Source organism: Crocodylus siamensis, chromosome 7 (genome assembly GCF_052110815.1).
Source record: "Crocodylus siamensis isolate JL-2025a chromosome 7, ASM5211081v1, whole genome shotgun sequence".
NCBI lineage: Eukaryota > Metazoa > Chordata > Crocodylia > Crocodylidae > Crocodylus > Crocodylus siamensis.
The window spans coordinates 95,866,262-95,890,555 of NC_143401.1; the positions used below are offsets into that span (position 1 = coordinate 95,866,262).

At 46.6% G+C, this 24,294-nt stretch overlaps 1 protein-coding gene across 1 annotated transcript in view; it reads right to left on the reverse strand.

Annotated features, from left to right (window-relative positions):
• Positions 1-403: 403 nt before the first annotated feature.
• The window catches only part of PDCD11 (programmed cell death 11), a 43,298-nt gene continuing 19,407 nt past the window's right edge, over positions 404-24,294 (reverse strand). Inside the window, exons 14-36 of the mRNA XM_090058190.1 lie at positions 23,987-24,130; positions 23,099-23,293; positions 22,285-22,455; positions 21,792-22,011; positions 19,285-19,437; positions 18,306-18,421; positions 17,611-18,119; positions 16,998-17,060; positions 15,368-15,476; positions 14,609-14,698; positions 13,829-13,931; positions 13,019-13,196; positions 11,680-11,736; positions 10,773-10,895; positions 10,216-10,338; positions 9,891-10,065; positions 8,975-9,094; positions 7,001-7,147; positions 6,261-6,511; positions 5,355-5,523; positions 3,777-3,930; positions 3,458-3,623; positions 404-1,959 (exon numbers count right to left, since the gene is read on the reverse strand). Coding sequence (XP_089914316.1) covers positions 1,788-1,959; positions 3,458-3,623; positions 3,777-3,930; positions 5,355-5,523; positions 6,261-6,511; positions 7,001-7,147; positions 8,975-9,094; positions 9,891-10,065; positions 10,216-10,338; positions 10,773-10,895; positions 11,680-11,736; positions 13,019-13,196; positions 13,829-13,931; positions 14,609-14,698; positions 15,368-15,476; positions 16,998-17,060; positions 17,611-18,119; positions 18,306-18,421; positions 19,285-19,437; positions 21,792-22,011; positions 22,285-22,455; positions 23,099-23,293; positions 23,987-24,130 — 3,708 coding nt within the window. The 3' untranslated portion in view covers positions 404-1,787. The remainder of the gene's footprint in view (positions 1,960-3,457; positions 3,624-3,776; positions 3,931-5,354; positions 5,524-6,260; positions 6,512-7,000; positions 7,148-8,974; positions 9,095-9,890; positions 10,066-10,215; positions 10,339-10,772; positions 10,896-11,679; positions 11,737-13,018; positions 13,197-13,828; positions 13,932-14,608; positions 14,699-15,367; positions 15,477-16,997; positions 17,061-17,610; positions 18,120-18,305; positions 18,422-19,284; positions 19,438-21,791; positions 22,012-22,284; positions 22,456-23,098; positions 23,294-23,986; positions 24,131-24,294) is intronic.

Here is a 24,294-nt window from a genome sequence, read left to right on the forward strand (position 1 = left end):
AAGGACATCGGACTGAGGATAATGATGGGCTGCAATTCACACCCACCAGATGAGTCAGGCATTCAAACAATAGGGAGTAAGAGCAGGAGCACTGCAAAAGAATCAAGTGTAAGATGTAGGGAACAACAAGGAATTCACTGTGAGTTCTGCAACAGAGAAGAGAGCCAAGAATCGATTCAAACTGAGGCTGTTATTCAGACATGCTCCTTAAACCTGGTAAGGAAAAGTAAAAAAAAAAGACATGACAGGCATTTCTTCTGCTTCTAGGTCTGAAAGGAGCAAACAACAGATTTGCTTGAGAGCCCACAAATTAATCCTACCAGGTTTAAAACCCACTGGAAACTCCAAATCTCATTTACGTATTTATTTATTTTTAACAAAAAGTTAGTCACAAAGTTTTGTGGTCTTCCTTTATAAAATTCTGGAGGGCCCCATATTGATCTCTGCTGGCTGAAAGGCCACTGAACTAGTCCATAAAAAGAAGTTCCCAACCTGGGACTAGGATTTAGCAAACATCCTCCGATTCTCGGTGTGCGAGTTTGCATGTATGAAGTCATATATGCAAGGACTGACCATCAGACTACCTACACAGTCAGAGAACCTGAGACAAGCTATTCTCCAACAAGTGGAAGCAGCTACATGAAGGCTGTGACTGTTGGGCCTTCAGTCTGATGTAGGAGGACAACTAGGTAGAAACCTTTAAACACTAGAGGGGTAACGACATTCTTATATAAATTAAATGGATGAAGGGACAGGATGAAAGATTAATGGACATGGAGATCTTGCTTCTCAGTGATTTGGGAAAACACTTAGAAGGGGATGACTGAGTTCTGGTCCCTGCTCCAAGAAATATTCATGTAGTGCACTTCCCTCCTCCAGCCAGATTTTGCAAGGAAGTGGCAACACCGCTGGAATCGGTGAGCAGCCCAATTCGCCAGCTAAGAATACCTGCTGGAGCAAGCCTCCCAGGGGAAAGAGATGGAAAATGGTTTATTTTTCGATTCCCACTGGGCTTAGACCATGAGATGGCTGCCAACGTGCTCGGCTAAGGTGGGATAGTTTGGGGCACATATAGGGATAGACCTGTTGGTACATAGGGAAACAGTCTGAAATGGAAAATATTAAAGCAGAACCAATTATTTTCTAGCATCTAAGACTTAGCTTCTTCTCTCAGTTTAGAGACCTCTATCCCATTTCCTGAAATGTTCTGTCCTTCAGCAAGATCATTTGCAATTTTACATTTTCAGCAAGTTCAATTAGATACTTGTAGGCTTAAAAAAAAAAAAAAAGCCTCAAATCAAGAAGACTGGCAGCAACAAAAAGGCACCAGAGACCAATCTCTGACAATATTAATGTAGATGAAACATGAGAACCTTCTTGGCAGTGCTGAAAAAAGTAAGGAGGGAAAAGAAAACTCTGAAGGGAGACTGACTTATCAATTGTATTGAAAAATGTAGAGTCAATAAATGTACATTTTCCATAGGAAAGCAGAACAGGCAGGGGTAGCTGTTTCTATTGCTTATAAAACAATCTGCATTTAAATAACTACATCCAAAGTCAGCAGCACATGGGACGTCAGTTGTACTGCTGGGCAAGTTATGAACACGAACAAAGTCCTCTCTTCGGCCAGCAGGTTCTTTCTGCCTTTGGGGGGTCCCGGACAGTCCAGCTGGCTGCTGGTGCTCTCACAAGAGGCCCTGTTTGTGGACACCTGCAGTCCATTTCTGTGCATCCCTTCTGCTCACACAGCCACTGGTAGCAGTAATCAAGTCCCTCTGTTTTGGGACTTAACTCTCAACAAGAGAGCTCTTGGACTCCACATACCCCAGCGCTGCGGCTTTCACAGCCTGGATAGTGTCCGCTGTGCCATATTTCTTCTCATAATCCAGGTAGCGTTTAAAGAAAAACTTCATCCTCTTTGGTGCCAGGCTTAGGTGAATGACCCGCTCAAAAACATCCCTGCAAGGAAGCAAAAGCCCGTTCAGAACATGAAATCACAGCCCTGGGCTCCCAAATCTGAAGTCTTGCCTCTGAACAGTGGAGACTACAGAAGAAGACAAAGAAAACCAGGACATGCACCCAACCTGCTGCAGAATGCTGGTACCTAGTGAAGGAAATCCCTTCAAGTCAGCAGTGCTTTGGAATAGAAAGCCGGGGAACCCTTTCCTCTGCTTAGAGACGATGGTAGCTGTTCCTCTAGAATCCAGTTCACAGTACTTCACCCTGAGCTCAGTGAATGGCATACATCAACTACATGTTGTGGGAAGGAGGATTTCCTTTTGCTGCCTTCACACTGAAAGCTACTGAATGGAACCTCTCCATACAATGGGAGAGCAAAAAATGATCCATCCCTTTGTTTTATGCTATTACTTTGAACACAAAGAAGCACTGAACCACGCAGTGCAGAAGTTGGGGGATACATGTTACTCCCAGGAGAGTAGGCTTGCTCAGCAGTAAGAACAGCAGAGTGCAATGAAAAGTATTTATTTAATAACAAGCTGCTACACTAGTCTCCGAAGCATCAGTGCGCAATACTGGAGTCGTAGTCTCTTGCTCCCCGAGTCAGCTTAGAAAAACCTCCTCAGTAAGTTACTAGCTATGGTGATCTACACAGGACAAAGAGCTTGAAGTGTTTCCACCCACGGATATCCAAAATGCCCTCTGTTTTTCTTTAGGACACACTGTTGTGATATTCATGGGGCTTACGCTGCAACGAGGAAGACTTAGGATGGATATTAGGATGAACTTCCTAGCTCTGATGAGTTAAGCACTAGGACAGATTACCTAGACCAGTGGTGTCCAACCTTTTCACCTGTGGGCTGGATGGACAGCTTGATCTGGCATGCAGGGTGTATGTGGTGGGGACTCAGTATCACTGTTGGGGGTGGGGAGAGGTGAAGTCTAGCCCTAATTTGGCCATGTGTGTGGGGTGGTCAGGAAGCAGCCTGCACCTAATCTGGACATGCAGGAGGACAGGCTTGGCCCTGATCCTGCTGTGGGGCAATGGCCTGGGCAGGGCAGGATCTGGCCATGTGGTGCTTCCACTGCTTGCACTGCCAAATCTCCCAACCTGTGAAGATCCCCAGGGGCTGAATACCATGGCTCCATGGGCCTGTGGAGGTGCTCTGATCTCCATTAGTGAAAGTTTTCAAGAGCAGCTTAGATGCACATTTATTCAGAATGGTTTAGGCAGGAACCATCCTGGACTGAATGCCTGGACTAAATGATCAAGACTGGGAAAGATTACAGAATCATAGAGTTGGAAAACAATCAGGGAGACCCCTCTGCCATGCAGATAGACCTGGAGGTGCCCCTTTCCAATGAGAATCAACCCAGCCCCATTTCTCATGTAACATGGATTCTCCACTGTTTTGGAATACCCCTCCCTTACTGCCTACAGCTGCAGAGCACCCATGCTCTTGTACATCTCTGCTTCCCTTCCCTCGTCGGCACTCACCGTACTTCCTTCTGGCTGCCATGTTTGATCAACATGTCTATGTAGATGGACCAGATGTCAGTGCGTTTGGGATAGCTGCTGAGTGTGCTCTCAAAAAGAGCCTTGGCATGGTCTGGGTCCCCAAACTGGAACTCGAGTTGAGCAAACTTGGAAATCACATCCACATCTGTAAAGAGAAGAGACGCCTTCTAACATCAGAAGACAATGAGACTCAGCCAAGCCTCCCAAGAAACACAAGCAGTGTACATGATGGAAGAGAAGACAGACAATGCAGTGGAAGGAGAGCGCAGGTGTTTGAAGGGAGAGGGAGAGTCCTCACGTTCTTTGACTGGCAGCCCCCTGAGGGCATGTTCCAGGAGCCTGTGTGTGGCCTCGGTCTGGCCTCGTTTCAGGAGGAAGGTGGCATGCTTCAGCCACACGGATTTCTCCTGACGGAAGCGCTTCAGCATTGTGTGGTACAGGTCTTCTGCTTGCTGGGGAGATACAAGGGAGTGAATGAGAGGTCAGTCACACAGGTAGACCACCCAGCCATGCTCTCTCATGGAGTTTCTGGCCCTTGTACTTCTAAGGAGTTTAGAGAGAAGAATATTATTTGCTCTAGCCTTTTTGAAATAAAAAGTGGAGCTCAGAGCAGTCAAGCAACCTCCCAGAGTTCACACAGCAATGTAAGACCAAAATGAGGGCCAGAACCCAGATCGGATTCCATCCAAAGCTCCTGACTAGCAGCAGGGGCAGTGTGGGTTTGTTAGCTTTTGAAGACCTTGTGCAAAGGACATTTCAGGCCATTACTCTTTACTAGACAATGTGCTGAGCACATGACCATAATGTCCTTGGGACCATAATGCCCTTGGGGCCACTGGCCACACTGAAGTCCTCTGTGACTGTACAGTGTGCAGTACCACAACGCCACTCCTGCTCCCGACTGCAGACAAAACAGTAAGCACAGTGCAGGTAGCTAACTTTCTGGACTTTTCACCTGCATAGCAGCTGAGGTGAGGTGTCATTTCCTTTGGTGTCTCAGACCAATGAGACCCTATTAGGAGACCTGCTAAGCACCGCCAGGGACAGGCTCACAGAAAGACTCACAAAGTCAAGATTATAATGCATTGGCGCAACTGTCTGGGAAGAATGCCTGGTACCTACCTGTGCTAGGTCTGATTCTCATCAGTGCTACCAGCCCTTCTACCCTCTCAACAAGGGCACAACATTCAGACTGCACAGAAGAAATCAAAGCTTAGCAACAGGCAAAAGATCCAATTATGCAACAGAGGGTAGAGAGTAGCAGGGTGCTCTCAGGACCTCTGTGGCACCCTGGTTAGGATGACTAGAAAGAGTTAACTGCTAAAAACTCCCCAAAAAACTTAGAAGACCTGGAAGGATTAGAAGTTACCCCATAGAAATGTGAAAGCAGAACAAGGGCCTCATGCTTGATACAGAACAAGCAACATGTTTATTGGACATGCAGGTACGTGTGTAATTCATGTACCCTTACACATGTACGTGATTATACAGGTGAGATTTTACCATAACTGAAACATGTTGCGAACAAGGCAAAATGTACACGTACCTGATTTGTGAGAGAAAGCTTTGGCAGCAACATCTCTAACAGTGCCCGTGGTCTAACAGCAATTACCAGCTCACAACCCAGGATACATTTTAGACAAATGGACAGAAGGTCATGCTAGCCACAAGATCCACATAAGAAATGAGCACCCCCTCTCCTCTTCCAACAGGTCTCTCAAGCCTAGCCCAAAGCATTTGCTCTGGTTTGCAATCACTCGCGCTGGGCAAGGAGCCTGGTCTGACTGCACTGAAGAGTGGTTTCCTGCCTTGGTCAGTGAGAAGCTATGACCCTAACTCCTACCACACTGGACCAACAGTGGCCCCACACACCTACCTTGTACTTCTCAGAGCTGGTGTAGATGTCTGCCAAATGCTGGAAGACCTTCAGGGGCTCGTTGTACTGAACAGCTCTCTCAAAGACCTTCATCAGCGTCTCCTCAGTACCATACATGTTCTCCAGGTTCAGCAGAGCTCCCCACACATTCAGTTTCTCCTGTTCTTCCCTTAAAGTGAAGCAGAACAAATCCGTTTCAGTCTCCTAGCAGAGGAATTCAAGCCATTTCAACATGAGCCAAGCCTCACCACACCTGAAAAGCTGAGTAAGGGACTACAGCAGAGCACCCCTGAAAACCAGGTGGCACCAGGGCTACAGGGCAGCAATGGCTTCAGGGTGCAAGAGTAATACAACAGTGGCAGAAAGGGAAAACTATGTAGCCAAACTGAATTGCAGGGGCAATTTTATGGAGCCAAGAAGTAAATGTTCAGGTTGCCGTGCATCACAATACCAAAGGAAATGCTCCTTACAGAAAGAGCCAGGAGAGCTGTAGGTCTCCCAACAGTAGCATGGCACCATCTAGTACCAGGCTGGGGAATTTGCTCAGTGCTGCCAAGTACAGAGCCAGGCCTCCAGAATTACCAGTGCGGCTCTCTGCAGCATCTGCTTGATCCTTCTGGTGTCTCACACTGGCAGTACTTCATCCCAGATCAGGCACTGCTTACTTTTCAGATCTAATGGGATCGCAGCAGGCAATGGCTGCTGGGCTGCAGCCAGCCAAAGCCAAAAAAGAGATTCAACTTAGGGTCAGCAAAGCTGATCTGCTATGAAGATTGCTGGCACCCCCCCACTCCATTCCATTTCTGAAGGCAGGCAATGCCCATGGGGAATATTCAGGAATCGCTGACCCACATAGATCAAGATGCTGTCCTCTAGGAGGCATGTGGAAGAGGAGAAGCTTTCTACCTGAAGGAGATGGTTTTGAGCGCCCTTTCGGCCACAGCACGGGCCTTCTCGATCTCGGTGGCCTGGAGATGGAAAGCCATGTACTGCAGCCACAGGATGGAGCTGTTGGGGTTGCTGAGCACCAGGCGGTCAAAGTCATCCGCACTCTGGGGCTGCCGAGTGGGGTCCATCAAGGAAGTTTCTATTTTGCAGAGCTGCTTTTCCACTCTCTGTTTTTCCAGCTCTTTCTCCTTCTTGGTTTGCTTCTTCAGCTGAAAAGGCAAGGAGAGGGGGTTGAAAACAGGCAGTAGCAGCATTACTCCAGAGTTATCTAGAGCTAGAATGGTGTGACATGCAAGACAACCAGACAACGGTGGGCCCAAGGCTGGGCATATTGAGGAGCCACCCCCCAAAAAAAAAAAAACAACAAAAAACCCCAGATGATTCATTTTGACTTTTTTTAAATAAGAATTGTTATGGTCCAAAAATGGTGTTTTGCTTCAAAATTTCCTTTAACTATTCAAAGCATTTAAAAACATTTATGGTTCAGCTGAACATTTCAATTTTTTTAAAATGTTTTGGTTGGCCCTAAATTAATGTGTATGACCCCCCCCACCTCAGATTTTCAATGTTGCCAGCAAACCAAAAAGTCTATATTAAGACAGTTTTTGATGCAAGGGTCAGCACAGTAGATAGTGACAAGACGGCAAGTCATAGCAGCTGTGCCTAGGGGCTCAGTGGCACCGCCTAAGTTACTGCACCGTGGCCTGCGGATCATCCTCCTCCTCGCTGTCCGAGCTCTCCTCTGGCTGACTCAATGCCGGCACCTTGAGTGCATTTAGTCCCTCGTCCCAGGTGAAGCCAGTAGAAACCTGCAGTCTTGGAGCCTCCATGTGCTTTACCTCTTGCTTGAAGGAAGACAAGACAGGTGCCACTTGTTTAATATTAAACTCTCACTCCTGCCTCCATCATGCTTAAGACAGCAGGTATTCCCACCTCTAACAACAGCATAACCAAAATATCCCCTCATCCCTTGCTGGACAGTGACTTATAATAAAAACCTGAACCATGGAGGGATGAGCAACAGGCAAAGCCAGGGTTACTGCAGACTTAGCAGACATCAGGGGTGGGGAGGAACAGTTCATATTTATATAGGAGCTTTCACCCTGAAACCAAAAGCCAACAAATGCATTCTGCATATACAGAGCAATCAATTAACCTATAAGCAATACAGTCGCCCTAGAGGTAGAGGGTGACAGCTGTTTGATAATACAGAGTCATATTGCCTTAGAGACCAGGCCAAGAAGCAAACCATACCATATCTAGTTGCAACTGCAGCAAAGACTTGGGGCCCGTAAGAGCAGAACTAGCAGTAGATTTGGCCAGGACATGAGAGCCAGGCCTCCCTAACCAGCAAGAAATGCCACAGCATCTGCCTGCCATGCTGATCACCTGAGTTTCTTTGTGCTCCCTCATCTCATAACAGGTACTAGCAGATTCACTTCTGTTCCCTTGTTGTCTGTTCTCTCTCACATCCCTCCTCCTGATCTTGGATGTAAACAGGCTACTTTGAGAGTCCACAAAAAACTGCTTACATTCAATTTGCTACCTTTTTTTGAGGAACTTAATGATCCGCCTAGGCCAATTAAGGCGAGAAGGCCATTTTGGAGTGTGGGAAAAGAGCTGAATAATGAAACTCTGACATCAAGGAAAAATGGATCCAGCAACGGAATAAGATTGACATCATTAATAATTTTCTCATCACAGACCCTACATCTAAACCCCCTGGCTTTGCTTCACCAAGGCAGAGCTGGACAACACTGACCAGGGTTTGTACTGGACAAGGTAGACGTAACTGCTTACTACATAAATAGAATGTTATTAAAGACCCCTAGTGTGAGCGTGGCAAAAACTAAACTATAGCACACATCATGGAGGAGTGCCCTGTTTATTATTTTAATGGTTGCATTGAAAACCTGCACCAGGTTACTGGCAATGCTTTGCCATAGATATCAAATCTAAAACAGTCACTCCAGCTTTACTCCTCAGTGCTGTTGTTTATAGGATGTTTATAGCTTGTTCTGTCATTTGCTTGCTGTATTCCATACAAATAAATTAAATAAAACAAATAAATCTCTATTTAGCCATTTACTTTCTCTTGCCTAATATATAGATCATATGCGCTTTGGAGCAGGGACCTGGGGTTTGTTCTGGTGTTGGCAGAGCACCTAGGATAGTGACCTCGTGGGCAGTGACTAGTACACCTGCAGGCTACGATTAATATTCAAGCAGAATGCAACATGGCAAATCACCACCATATCTTTTGTCTCTTGCTGCCCCTCATCCCAGAACTGGTCTTGCCCAACTTGTAAGGCCAAAGCCTGGAGACTTGGTCTGATTACAGGATATGTAGCTGCCTCACTACTGACCATTAGTAACCGAGCCCTCGGAAGAACCACGTGCCTGCCAAGCGATGATGAGAATCCCTTTAGAGATCTAATAACTACATGCAAAGCCTCAGCTATAATAGTGGGCTCTGACCAAGGCTGCTGCTACCAGGTTTATGAGCTAGGCAGAACAGGACATGTGTCACCACAGGCCTCAAAGTAATTTACTCTGTACCAGTCTGTCCAAACCCAAAATCCCAGGCACCATTTAAACAGTCCCTCTGCCAGCCATCCAAGGCCCCACTCCTTATTCATATTCCCCTCTGCTAGGCTCTGGCAGCCCCTCACCTTGGATTTGCTTTTATTCTCCTCTTCCTTCTCTTCTTCCTCTTCCTCCCAGCAATAAACTTCAACCCCACTGTCATCTTTGTCAGCAGGATGCATTTTCTTTTTCTTTGGCTTTGTCTCCTGCAGTGAAGGGTCAGACAGGGAAATCATCAGGAAGACTAAGTAATACTTCCACTTGAACAGAGAAACCTAATGAGAAGCCCTAAACAACAGCCCTCACTCTGTGCTCACGTACTAGTTACAACATGAGCCATGGGAGAAAAGTCACAAACACCCCAGGTTTCGTGTCAAGCCAACTACTAGGGGCCCAATGCTGACAGATGCCCCGCAAAAGGTGATGGCTAGAAAGCTCAGAGATAAAAATCACTTGTGGTGGGTTTTTTTCTTCCCAAAAATACCCTATTCCTATCTAGTGGTGGCTAGAGAACACAACGGGCCTGCTAATGCCTTGGGTGACAGAGAAGGGTCACTGAGCCCAAACTAAAAGCAGGAGCTCTTGCTGTAAGATCTGGTTACCAGGTTAAAATCTACCCTCATGATCACCAGCTACAGACCCCATCCATATGGATCATCTGGCCACACAGGATTGATTTATAGCAAAAGAATGGAGGTAGCAAGAGCTGAAACGAGCAGACATTACATGCCCATAATGAATGGCTTGCTGGGGTGCCATTTGTGATGGAGGACAGTTACTTTGATGGAGGACATAGCTCCTTTCCAGGAATATTGATCTTTTCCTATTCTTTAAAGATTTCATGTTACAGGTCCTGCTAACCTGAGTGGAAAGTATAAACCCTGAAAACCTCCTCCTCCACGAGGCTTGAAGCACTGAGAAGACAGGGAAGATTATCGAGGCCATTCACAGCCCACCCCCAGGCTCTCATTTGGGCCCAAACCATCAGGCAGATGTAGCCACCTGCTCGCTTTCGGAGTCTCGTCTTCTCCGTTTCGCCTTCAGCTTAAGCTCCTCGCCCTTCTTCTCCTGCTTTGTTTCATGGAAGGGCAGGCCCAGAGACTTGGGCAAGACACTCAACTTCCCAGTGTCCTTAGGCAGGAGGGAGAGCTCTATGTGGTCCTCCTGGCTATTCACACTGTGGCAAAAAACAGGAGAGAAAGAAAAAGGAAGTTGCAGGTGTTGAAAGGGCCACCCAAGCTTCTGTTCCACCTAAGAACCCTTCATCTTTCCTCCTGCCCCTCTCATCTGCCACTTTACAGCCCCATGCTGGAAGCCTCAGACTAACCTGAGGACCCTGGCTGTGAGCAGCTTCCCTTCTGGCAGGTACTCCTCATACACAGCTTGCTTCGATACAAAGTAGGGGGCAACCTTTTGGAACCGGATTCGGCCTACAACAGAGCTGGACAAACTGAAAGGAAGAGCAAAAGGTGTGGATGACATCACATGCGCCTGCTTCGAAAACAAAGCTGTAGATGTTACAGGGCTTTCAGCACCAGCACCCATGGGAAGATCTGATTTTCTTTGTCAAAGCACTACACGCTTTGCACCCTCCACGCTAGAGACACAGGGCAGGAACGGCAAAGGGTGCTGCAGGTCAGGATCAAGGGATACAGGAAACAGGAACCTGACAGTGCACTCACCTGCAGCTTAGTCTGTACGTTTTTAAAGTAAGTTTGCAAGCTTAAGAAAAACAAGACGACAATCCTAACTTCCAGAAAGAAATGCACTGTGGAATGCTTGCTACACAACATGGAAGTCCAATTCTGGACCTGTATCTACACGACAAAACATGTTCACCCAGACCCTTGCCACCCACTAGTCCTCCAGTCAGACGCTACTCACGCAAAAAACACGCCTGAAGCCTTGATGCATTTGACGTAGCCTCGGATCAACTGGCCTTCCTTCACATCATCGATGCAAGTAATTTCAGCATCTTCCACTTCGCTATTGCTCTTAGGATTTGTTCTACAAGAGACAAGTGAGACAAGAGTTAAAAAACACCTCACACTGGCTGAATGGTCTACATACTAATGTTGCTACAGGGAAAAGAGTCAGTCCCAACTGCCAGGGGCTGCAAAGGAGCGAGTCCTTTCCACAGGAGCAGAAGCATCTTCGTTCATTCAAGTGCACTGTCTGCCTCTTTATCCAGAACGTACACAGCGTAACAGAGCTCCGCGCTGTTGCACTGGGGATTTGAAGATAATATGCCTTGTCACAGTTTTCCTGAAATCTAATGCAATATGTAGGAGGCCAAAAGCACTGACTGAGGCTTTGTGAAAACATGGGGATTCCCACCCCCTCCATGTGGGAGGCCAATACACAGTGAAAAACAAACATTTTTGTTTCAAAGCAAAGCCAAAGAAAGTTCAGTAAGAGGCAAGGTACAAAGTGAAAACCGAGGATGCACACAAAACCAGAGCTGAGTGGGCAGAGCTAATGGCACAGATAAATCTCAGTCAAACCTGTAACAACTGTAAATAAAAAACAATGAAATGTTAACCCAGACAGGGGGCTCCACATCCAGAGCCATGAACCTGCACCTTCTCTGATACACAGGAATTCCTTTACGTGGAACGAACAAACGTCCAAAGCCAATTTCATTTCTTACAAAGTCTGGACTGTTAGCCTGATGCTATAACCTGAGCACACATATTGGCCAATAGGGTTACAGAGCACATGAACTATTAAATACCAGATGTTGCCACACTTTTTAACTCTCAGATCTACAGCCAGAGGTTAGGACCCTTACCTGGACTGCCGGAGGGAGACTTGGATTTTGCCATCTTCGTTGGAAAGGATGCAACACCTGGGTATGGGGGACAGGAGAGAAAGCAGAAAGCCCAATTTAAAAAGCCCTACAAGGAAGCAGAACCTCTTCTTACAGCTCCACGGAGCTTGAAACATGCCTTATGGGATACAAAGAGCCCAGTTCTCTGAGGCACCTGCAGTCTATTGCAGACTGTATGGGAGAATGGTTCATACGTCTACTGATAAAAGGAACACCACCCATGTTACATGGTCCCCTGCACCACAGTATCTGAGCAACAGAATCCAACAGGTTACAACAGTCCCTTGCAGTATGAAAATGCAATTACTCCCCTGCTATAGATGGGAGGCTGACACGGACAGATTGACAGGCCCAAGACTAGAAACAGATATCACCACATAATGCAAATCAGTGTGCCATAATGTGCTACTTTACTGTGTAAAGTACGTCACCCCTTGTCCCTTGTCCTTAGTGGTGTGGGAGGAGGGACAACGTGATCTCCTCACTAAGTCAGACTTGTTCCCTGTGATCATAAGAGACAGGCCAGCTGAGCAGGGAACTCCAACTTCTCTGCTTACAAAGAGGCAACTAAAGTTCCCTGGGGTGCCTCTCTAAGTGCAGCAAGCAAGCAGGTGCTTCACAAGCCCTTGAGCCCCCAGAGCACCTGCTCAGGGTGGCTGGAGAGTAGGAGGAACTCAGGCTGCTTGTACTCCTCTGCTGAGAACTAATAGGTGTCTGCTGCAATAAAGCAGCAATGTCTATTACTAATTTTTGTTGTGCCACTGATTTTCCTTTGATGTGGTGTGACAAAGGGTAGTGATACCTATTTGCTCACAACTTATATCACCATTAAAAAATGTTATGTTGGCACAAATGAGATGTCAAGCAACATCTATTTCCACCCAGAGAGACAAGTCCATAACAGAGGTAGGAATTCAACATAGGTCTCTTAAATCCCAGTCTAATGCCCTACTGATTGGGATATCCTTCTCCACAAAGCAGGGGCCAAGAAGGGAACTAAAGGAGGATGCACACTTAGTGTATGGGATGAGGGATGAGGCTCCAGACATTTACAAGTAAGTTTAAGAACTTAAAAGCCAAATGCACTGGGGGGTTGGAAGCCCCTTGACAGTTCCCAAAACACCCTGAAAAGGTTTGTTTAAAGCCTCTTCAGCTGGAACACAACAAAAATGATTCAGGAAGAAGCTGAAATGTGCTGGACCAGTGTCAAACCCCATCAAAGAGGACCAGTTATGGAGGAAGGATCTTTCCAAGTCCCCCACTTGACTTGAGAAGATGAGAGGACAAGAGAAGCTCTGACCTGACGATCTCACCCACGCGGAAGTGCTCCCATGGCTGCTCCATGTACGAATCACTCAGGTGGAAGAGGCTGGCATTGCCAATCTTGCCAAAGGGAAGCGCCACAATCAAGCCAACATGAGGGGTCACGTTTTTTATGGTGCCCAAAGTGATGGTCCCTTTCTCTAGGGAGTAGATTCCTGCAGAAGGGAAGAGTTCAGAGGGGCTGAGCCAGATACCACATAGGTCTAATACATCCCATGGATCACATCCTCAGGGCAATGAAGAGTGACTAAAGAGGGTTCTGCCCCACTCACCAAACCATACCCACAGCATTTTGTTCATGTGTAGTTTGTGTGCTCTCACTTCACTACCCCTTTTGCAATACAATGCCAGGTTCACCCCCAACAAGCCTACCCCAATCTGCTGTACCAGGACCCAGACATGCCCCCACATCTGCTATACTAAGACCTGTGGTCATTAGTAAATGGTTTGCAGGCCACTAGATACTACTCAGAAGCAAAGCTGCTTCAGAAGACAGGGACAGAGAGTCAGCCTGGGACATTTGGGAGGAGAACTGCCACTTTACTCCAAAGGCTTGATGCTGTACAAAATGGACGAAGTCGGAAAACCAGTCGCAAAAACTCTGATCTCTGGGAAGTCAGGAGACAGAGTTTTGGTCCTGCACATGACACGCACCCAAAGTTAAGCTCTGAATCACAACCCGCTCAATTCAGGTTCCAGTCTAGGCCCACTTCTAATTGTTGACCACAACCTGGGTGGCGAGATGCCCGGGGGAAGACCACTGCTGATAAACAAGACTTTAACATACCTGTAAGAGACAAACAGAGGTTGGTGCTGGTGGGATTCATGCCAGTCACTGTAGCAGACAAAGCTTGTCCGCTCCTGAAGCTCTTCTCTGGATGCTTGAAGACCTGGTAGGAGAGAGACCTCTGCTCATCACCAGGGAAGATGTCTCAGTGATTCATTTGGACTTTGACTAGGATAATCTCAGGACATGTGAGGCTCAAAATAGGAACTACGGACATCTAACTGAACCTAGATAAACAGGTTTATCCTACAACTAGGATACGTCCAACATCAGCGGTTTTGCAACATAGAGTGCAGCTAGGAAAAGCTGTGCTAATTTCCAAGTTGTCCACATGCTTTGAGAAGCAGACAGCTGAATTGGGCAGAGCAGCGCAAGACTGGTTCCACTAAAGCCCTCCATAACTCCAGGTCCCTACTCCTCATTGATACCCACTGCTTATCCACTCATGGACTGTGCTGGCCACATAGTGACAGCACTACACAAATGGCTAGCTTTAAAAAAAAGAGAAGAAAAAACAACAAAAAGCCCACCAAAAAAATGCACAAAAAATCCCACGAAAACAGCAGTTTTTGAGAGCTTACACTAAGGCCAAAGAAGAATTAACCAGAAGCTCTGCAAAACAGTGCAGCTGGAAATGCTGAAGGTAGGGCCAAACTCTGATGCTGGACCAAAAGCAAGGAGGAACAGGAAGGCAATTTGAAAGGCTCCTGCACTGGAGTGGAGTGTTTAATCTGCTGCAGGAAAGTGTTTTGGGCACTTTATTCTTTGGCTGCTCCTTACCTTGGGCTTGAGGGAAAGCAGCAGATGTGGAATCCTTCCTCGAATGTTTGGGGTGACCTCTACCTCCAGCCAGCCCTTGATGACGTTGTACTGTGGGGAAATCAAGCAGCCGCAGAAGACGACATGAGACTTAAGAGACACTTCATAGGTTTTAAGGCCACCGAGGACCATAATGATGCATGACAGGCCAGCAGGACCTCACCTAGAGCCTGCATCTAGTCCAATAATTTAAAGGCTTAGAGTTCTCTTTATATGTAACCTGATGGCGGGAGTGGAAAGAGAGAGGGGAAGAGGGGAAAAGCCTCCTTCCTTCCCTGTTCCTCAAGATGGGGCTTGCTGTTGGTAATTCGCTGCCAGAATCTACCTCACTAGGAAATTTAGGGGCCAGGAGAAACTTGAGGTCCCTTCCAACATTACCATTCTATGATATGGTCCTTAGTGATATCTTGGGTATAAAGGGGGTCTGCCCATTATTGTGGTGACTCAAGCAAATACACAGGTTGGGGCCAATACTGAGCTTACTTATGTCAAGCATAGGGGGGATTCCCAAGGGACTCTCCCTCTGGTATAACAGGAGAGTGGATGCACACTGTGCTGGGGTTATTTGACCCCAGTAGTCTTTCCTGCCATGGCAGGGGGTCGGACTAGATGATCTGCTCAGGTCCCTTCTGACCCAACCAACTATGAAACTATAAGCCCGATGTTAGCAGTCTTCTCGCCTTTCCCTGACATTATGCAGGATGGCTCTCTGACTCCCACCTTCTTGATGAAGCAGGTCACCGTCTGCCCGACTTTGTAAGCCTTGAGCCCCTTGCTCAGTTCATCCCCTTCAGTGTTCAGGGTTGTGCAGCCTTTCCCCTTCAGCACACTGTTCACAAAGGAAAGAGACAGGAGAACCATCATAGCGCTGGAAGGCGAGGGAGCCCTCGCTGAGCAAAGCTCTGCAGCATGGAAGTGTAACTGTCTTATAGTTTTTAGCAAAGACTTTATATTATTTTCTCCTTTTTTGTGTAACTGCCGCGCGGCACTCTCACATTTATGTAACCTTGAAGTAGACTGTTAATCAAAATGAACGCTTTGTACTTCTCTCCACTGGCATTAAGCTACACATGCGCATTCTGTAAATTTCATTTCTTATCTAAAAGTGTCATTTTTGCAGAAATGAAACTTATGTAGAAAATCTGCCTAGCAATAATTATGTAAAAGAAAATTATCCTATCTGTATACTATAGTTAGTGTCATAGAGGCAGTCCAACAAACATTTATAAAAGAGGCAAAAAGCAGGAAGCAGCAGAGACGACAACTGGAAAACTCTGTGGGCCTGATCACCCTGCAGACCGGTTCTCAGCCTCCCCGCCTGGGCGTATCCCAGCGAAGATAAAGGCCTCAGAAATCCGACAACTGACAACGATTCACTGTGTTACAGTATTGCTTTGTGTTTCCCAATTATGAGCCGTTGACCAGTTCTGGGACTTAAGGAGCCGGCAGCCGCACCTAGCTTTGGACTTGTTCCACTGTTGGAACGCAAGGGCTGGCTCTGGAACCTCGTGAACCAACAGACACCCTATAGACTATCCCATTCATGAGCTGTTGACCAGTTCTGGGACTACGGAGTCGGCAGCTGCTGGCTCTGGAACCCCGTGAACCAACAGACCCCCTTTAGTATCCGGCATACTGTAACTGAAGAAACATCGGAGACTCCGCTTCTCGACTGCCTCTCATCGTAGCTTAGACAGCATATCTACGCTCGCTATACTTGTATTTACTGCAACTTCGTTCCAACCGGCCTCCCCTCTTACTTGTAAGAGGGTGAGGCCAGGTGAGTGAATAAATCTTTTTATTTTACTGTATATCTACTCCGTAATAACTTTTATAACTAACATTCCATATCAATGAGCCGTTGACCAGTTCTGGGACTTAAGGAGCCGGCAGCCGCACCGAGCTTTGGACTAGCTCCACTGTTGGAACGCAAGGGCTGGCTCTGGAACCTCGTGAACCAACGGACAACCTATAGATTAAGAGACACTAACTACTTACTCTAAGTCGTCTACTTGTGCCAACTCAGCGAACCTCGAGGGCGGCTAAGAGCTACCTCAATTCCGCCCCACAAGCCGCGCGCTCGCACAACTCCGTAAAGCCCGCGGCTCCCCTAAGCGGTGCCGGAGCCGCTAGCCCGGCATTTCGCCCCGGAAGAACCATGTCCCCCCCGGATGCAAAGGTTCCCACGTTCTTGTCTCCACCAATGGGCTTCACCAAACCCACTGAGCCAAGGCTCTTCCACAGAAGCATGCAGGGAGCTGGTGTTTGCTTTCAAGGTTTTCCATCTGCAAAGCGCTTACAAACATTAACCCAGGCTGGCACGAAGCTAAACGGAAACCAAGGCTCTTACCTTGGCCGAAGGCTGAGTTCTGGAATGGTCTTCGTGAAGTGTGGATGGGTGATGGGCAAGTACCTGGAAAACAGGAAAATGCTGAGTACTTTTCCCCTAATGCCCTCTGTACAGAGGCATTTACTGCCACCTCAAAGCAGAGTCATTTACGTTCTTTGCCTCAGCTTACCTTTGAGGAGTTTCCTCCCTTGCAAAGGGAGGCTGAAATGCAACCAGGAAGGAGCCGAGCAGCAGCCCCAGATGTTTAGATTGGGAGTTTGTGCCCAAACCCCACCGAATTCCAGTGGGACTTATAGATGGTCATTGCTGCTGAAAATCAAGCCCTTAAGGCTTTATTCAGAATGCACCTGGCTTCACTGGACAGCAACAGAAGCTCTGACTAAGAGGGACATCACGCATCTTTGTGCCTATAACCCTTATCAGGGACACACCTCTCACCTCCAGCAGTAAAAGTGCAGTGCATGAATGGTACAGAAGCCCCCAGCCTGGGCAGAGTACAGTGGAAAATTCCCCTGGGGCTTCAGCCTCTAGAGCTGGAATGAGGAACATCTGAATTAAATCTGCTCCATCACCAGATTCCCCAGGAAGGGACCAAGCAGCTCTCTCCCTCTACCTGTGCGTCTTCACATCTCTGCCTCCAATGACCCACGCAGTCACCTTCTGGCCAGGTCTCAGCTTGGATGTTGGAAAGGTGCCAATGGGAACTTTGTCCAAGATCTGCGATGCGTGGATACAACCCGTCAGGTTGTCACTGATGGCAACTGTGATGTGGGTGGGCTTGACAGACTTCACCTTCCCAGTGACTGTATCCCCTATGCACAGCGAGTGCTGCACTAAAACCAAGGTCTCCTCAAACGTCTCGGACTCTTTCCGGGGTCTTATAACTGCCTTGGCTGGGCTTTGCACTGCTAGCAGGACTCCGTGTTCACCCGGCTTCACTGTTTTTAAGGTCACCAAGATGGTTTGCCCCACCTTCAGTCTCTCCGAGTCAAAACGGAACGTGTCATTGAAGTGACAGGCCACAGGGATGGCAGTCAGCTGACCCGTTTCCACCAATGAGGCAATGGCAAACTCTTCTGCAACATGCTGCACGACAGCAGAGTGCTGGGAATTTTCCTTCAACTGTGAAACAGAGATGACTTTGCTGTAGGAACATCGGATTGCAATGCCAGGACATCCACAGCCCTCCCCAGCACCCAACACCTCTCCCTCCCTGCCACAAAAGACACAGCGATGATGAATTTTAGACGAGAAACATTAATAGAGGAAGATGCACACCAGGGTGAGTAAAAGACGAGTCAGACATACTTGCTTGACTTTTTGGTTCAACAGCTCTTCTCGAAGGGAGACGTGAACTTCGGATTTAAGGGCATTTACATGCAGAATCAAGGCTCTAGCTTTCTGACCAGGGACCAGGTGCCTGTCTATAAACAAGAGTGAGGATGTTAACTTCTGATGGCAGTGAAGGATTTCAAGCAACTGAGACCTACTGGCATGTAAGAGGTGACCAATACCTGGAGCACCTGGATTAGCTGAATTACTAGTGGTACCACACCCACTTAAGGAAAGATCCATTAGTTACAGCTACTACTAGCAGCAAGATGTACAAGACCTCATTTCTGGAAATGAAGACCAATGCCCCCAACATTAGTGGCACTGAAAAAAGTGACAGAAAGCACAATCAAGCTGATTTTATAATGGTATAATTCCTATTATCTGGAATCAGTATGCAGATTAGAGGGCATGCCCAAACATAAATGGATCTTTAAACAGTAATAAAGAGGCATTATAAATGAAATGGTCATGTTGTACCAAAACACTACCTCTAGTAAACAATGATAGAACAAAATACTGAAAAACCATTCCAAATTCAGTGTGGCATCCCCATGGCATACCAAAATGAATTGCTGAAAATAGCTAGTATACACAGTCCAGCTTCTACGGGAGGAAGGAAAAGGTATTTATGGTAAGTTTCTCACAAATACATTGCTTTGCTCTACCAGACAGGATCTCAAAACTCTAAGTCCTACAAACACCTGGGAAGCAAAGAGCTATACCCATGTTACAGATGAGGAGAACAGAGGCACAGATGTAGCTTAATCAACTTGCCTCAATGAGTTAGTGATACAATTAGAAATAGACCCCCAGGAGCCTACTCCTGCACTTGAAATAAGCTGTATTTTACATAATTTCCCCAGCAATTTATTTCATCCCAGACTAACGGGTTTTAGATCATGATGACAACACTGGGCAGAGCAACAAGAGAAGGTCATGTGACATTCCTGACCTCCCAGGTGATGGGAAGTGGCTGTTACAGTCAATCCAGCAATGCTGCTGCCACTAAAGAGTGCTGAGCCGTCCTCCTTCACTTCCTGAACAACCAAGTCCAGTTTCTGCCCGAACATTAAGCTGCAAAGGTTTTGAGCTGCTTTGGAATGCCCTAGACAGATGGAGGGAGAAAGAAGGCAGAAAGTTAGCTTCATCTAAATTGCGTCTTTGCAAGAAATAAGACTGTTTTCACTCTTGCTTAGAACAGATTGTAAAAGCCTGTATTCCCACCTTTACAAAAGATCCTTCACATCCTAGACTGAGAGCTTGTAAAAAAAAAAAAAAATCTTTAAAACTTAATAGACATAGAAACAAGTTAGAATTACTTCTGCTGAACTGCCATGATTAGATGCAAATGCTCCTTTGCCCTACAGAAACCTTGGCACACGCTACTATGTGCAGGAGAATTTGAAAACAACTGACCAATCTCATTCTGATACATTAAGGCAAGTGAAAGGCAAAGGTTTATTTTAAAAAGCCAGCATCAAAAGTTGGAAATGTAATTCAGAGTTTGGTAAAAAACAGATTTGGAAGCCATATGGTTTCAAACACAAATAAATGTGTTATTTAAAAGTCAAGGGCCAAAATTTGCTAATGTTATCTGGTTAATCATAGAGAAGTAGGGCTGGAAGGGACTTCAAGAGGTTATCTAATCCAACCCCCTGCTTGAAGCAAGGGAGGTCTCACCTCCCATGCAGGGATCTATCTGCGACCTTGGTGTTATTAGCACCATGCTCTAAGCAACTGAGCTAAAACCTTATCCAAGCATGCAAATACTCCATTTGTGTTGCAGGCACAGGTTTTTAAAAAGCACTCATGTTGGCCTAACAACTCACACTGACGTTAGTGGGAGTTTTGTTGCTGATGTCAAAGAAAGCCAATGCTCAGATGAGGAGAACAGAAGCAGAGGCATGGTATTGGCAAATCCCAACCAAAAAATGGACCATTTCTTTACAGTTGTGTGATGACTGGGGCATGTATAAACATGGATTTCTGTGCCCACAGATACTGCAAGTCCAATTAAGGTTGTCTGATAAAAATCAGTCATCATTATTAACCCTTTCAACTGATTACCTGGGCTTTGGAACTCAGGGCACAACTTCATTATTAGTATCCCTTTCTAGTTCACTATTAGTATCCAGCTGACGTCAGTAATGCACAGGTACTATCACGTTAACCCAGTCCACAGTTGTTTCTTATTTTGACAGATGTGTTATACTTGTTTGCATAATTGCTACAAAAAGACACCAACGGAAGCAGATTTTGAGGTCAATTAATGAAGTTCTTCGTGGGCTGAAGGAAGTGTGGTGAAAGCTCATGTCCATGATTTATTTAGTCTGTGGGATGCAAATCTGCCCTGTCTTCTTCTAGTTTCAAAAAGAAAGTACCAGTGAAAGATTCTTTTTCCCAAGGCTGCTAATCTATAAATGAGCAGAGCTGTTCTGGCAGCCAGACACAGAGCGCTAACACAGCCTGGCTCACTGCTTTTCCATTTATTCTATTCTTCATTTGCATTTTTCCAGCCTTTTCATTGTAGTCTCACCATTACATCTTCTGCATTTCTAAGGTGCCTCCTCTTGGTGTCCAGGTGTCACTCTATTTAATAACTCTTTCCTAAATTGAAGCATGCACTGATATTCCTGTCTTTGGTGCATATATCTGGATATCGTGAGGGGCCTTTACACAGGTGATCAAGGCTCTCACCTGAGGGAAAGCACCCAGGGAATTCAGGCCTGAGTGCCAGCAATTGCTATTCACACTGGCTCTGCACAGCAGCTGTGCACACAAGCCAAAGTGCACTCCATGGCTGTTCAGACAGCATCAGGGGAAGGCAGGCAGCACGTGCTTTTTTCTATCAAGAATGAGCAAGCTGCAATTTCTTCATTCCTTTTGCACACAAAGCAGGTCCCACTTCTGCCTTACCTCTCCAAGGCTTATCCCTAGAGATGTTCTGGTCAAGGGCACTAAGACCTGATCAGGTAAATCCAAACAGAACAGTAAGGTTCCCAGGATTCCCCACAATTCTGCTCTTCACCTTACAGGGGCTGGGGAGCACCTGTTTTGATCCTCTGCACCTCGCTTACTCTTTCTGGTCTACATCAGGATGAGGATAACATCACAGCTTGTGTCTCTCCTCTCTGTCCTCAGTCACTTCAGAGCTCGGTTTGCTCCCACTGAGACTGCAAAAATCCCATGGATTTCTATGGGAGCATGAGGCCTTTCCTTTGACAGATATGTTTGTGCCCCCAAAAGTTCCCTTATTCATAGCCTTTAAAGGCCAGGACTCTCATTCTACATACATATGGATCTCTTAATAAGCTCTGCTCACAAATTAAGCCATTGCTTTTCTGGCTCAATTTATCTGAAAGAACATGATGCATTTTCTCCTGGTTTTATTTCCCAAGAGCTCAGTTTTGTGCTCTGACCACGTGGGCACAGGGCTGTAAAAGCTGGCTAAAACCTCACCTCTTTTTCTCATGATACTCCTAACCTCCTTCATCTCCTCAAAGCATTGGCTCAGCAAGGAGATGCTCTTGGCAGCAGGATCTTCTACGCTACATTCAGATAGCTTCAGGCACAGGAGAACCCGCTGCTTCACCTCATCAATGCTTGTCACTTTGGCAACCACTGTCTGTCCCACCACAAAATGCTCCTTGGTGTCTGTCACAAACTTGTCACTCATAGCCTGTGTAGGAAAAGGATGAGGGCATTAGGGAATTACTTAAACCATGTTAAACCCCTGCGTGGACAGTCATACTCAGCATTAAAGTGGCTTCATTCCATTTACTTTAATTCACTTTGGAAGCAAATTTAAAACAATCATAGCATCAGTCTTCACCCCAATCAGCTGGGCAGTGAGTCTGCAGATGTGCTGTTCCTTGAGCCCTTAAGCCTCCCTCTCAAACAACTGTGAGGTGCCAACAAGCTGCTTTGTAAAGGGAAGTCAAGCCTGGCTTACCGCTTTGGGTGCCAGTCCAGCCAGGCCAAAAGGAAACTCCACGAACACTCCGTAGGGCATAATGTTCTTCACGAAACCGGTCAGCTGCATCCCTGGCTGGATTTCAGAAAAGCTCCTCACCACCTGCCCCTCCTCAACAGCAGAAATCAATGCAGGCTTTCTGCACAGCATCTGAACCACAGTCAAGGACCAGAGCCTTACAAGCAGAAGAGGAGACAGAAACAGCCCTGATGCTTAACAAATCCCCTGCTACCACCATCTACCATCAACTATGGTTTCCTAAAGTCCTTGCAAGTTCTGCAGTACTGCAGTTTAAGAATCATGCCGCTTGGGTTACCATCTTGCTTTCCCACTATTGATTATTTAGCAGCCAGTATCTTGGATGCTATTAGAATTACATCATACTGCGTTACACCATGTGAACGATGGAATTCTAAAATTATGGGCTGAGCAAAAAAAAAAAACTGTTGTAAGTTGCTTGCTTAAAATCTTGTTATACTTGATATTCATGTGAAAAATGTGTGGTGTGGCTTGGTACCCCAAGGAAGTACAAGAGCTACAAACAATACCCATTTATGACGAGATTTGCAATATTATACAAGGCTCAGTTCCAGCTTGGGAGGTACACAAGAAATCAGCTGTTCTGACCATCACTCGTTCCCAAGACTGGCCCAGGTTTCATGGTACCTTCAGCACTGGATACAGCCAGCCCACACCAAAATGTGTGCAATTCCTACTCCTTCTGTACAACCTAGATATCTAACACATTGCCCCACCGAGCGATGTACTTCATGGCCAGATCCCCAAAGGATACAACATGCCCTCCCTTGTCACTTAGGCACATAACCCGGGGGAGAATGTCGTCCTCTTGAAGCCAGTGCCATAGGAGTTTGCAGTTAACAATGTGGTCAGACAGGTGCATCATGGGAAGGTGAGCAGGAACATTGTCTGACAAGATTGAGACCTCCAAACCATTTTCTCTCTTCTTCAAGACTTTCACATCCACCATCTGAAGAGATAATGGGAGACATGTGAAAATGCAGCCCTGTAATGGAAACTGCTAAGCACTTTCAAGGTCCCCATCCACTGCAATCTGAGGGTGGCAACCACTGTGTTGTAGGGATTCTAGCTTAGCGTCCCAGCTATGGACAAGGACTAGTCTTATTCCAGTAGTGATGAAACTCTGAAACCCTTACATATTTGTTAAAAAGGATGACCATCCCCACCACCAGAGAGGGCAAAGCCCTGAAAAATCCATTTGATTTCAGATTTGTGGGAGGGTAGGCTCGCTTCAACCCAAGAGAACAATCCCAGTCTTGTAGCAGTGATATTTGTGCTCAAGTGCCGGTAGCATCTTCAACCCCAAAGGGATTCCAGAGCACATACAAATCCTGCTATTTTCTTTGGATGGCACATATTTAGCCAACACTGTCATGCAGCCACCTCTGGAGCAAGACAAGGCAGCTGTTAGCACATCACAGCATTAGTTTCAGGGCCCAGAAGTAAAGCTCACTCCACCCACTGGAACTACTGATGTCTGCATCACAACTCAAGCACAACCTCCTCTGCTTCTCCCACTTCAAAAGATGATCAGGTCCTCCACATGCATGCCTCTGGGAATAGCTTTTCTAGATACAAACTGTTGCCCTGAATTGTCTCCCTGCTACTGTGCAAGGGGAGTGGAGACTTGTAGAGTTGATACCTGTCCAGTTTCATAGGTCACTTCCCGCTTTTTCTTTGGAGCCCGCTCTGCTTCGTCTTCCAAAGCTGATTTGCTAGTCAGGTTGAATGACAGCAGCAGTTTCTCCTGCTCAGGCTCACATTTGAGGATTGTTACTTTGACAACCTGTGGAAAAGAGAGGAAAAAGCGTTCAGCACTATATTGCCCATAGGGCCACCCCTGACCCTTCTATCCAGCACACTGCAGCAGGGCAAGCAAAGGCAGCGAAACAACCACGCAGCAATTCTCTTCACAACCACAGGTCCCAGCTCCTTAGAGACATCAGCAAA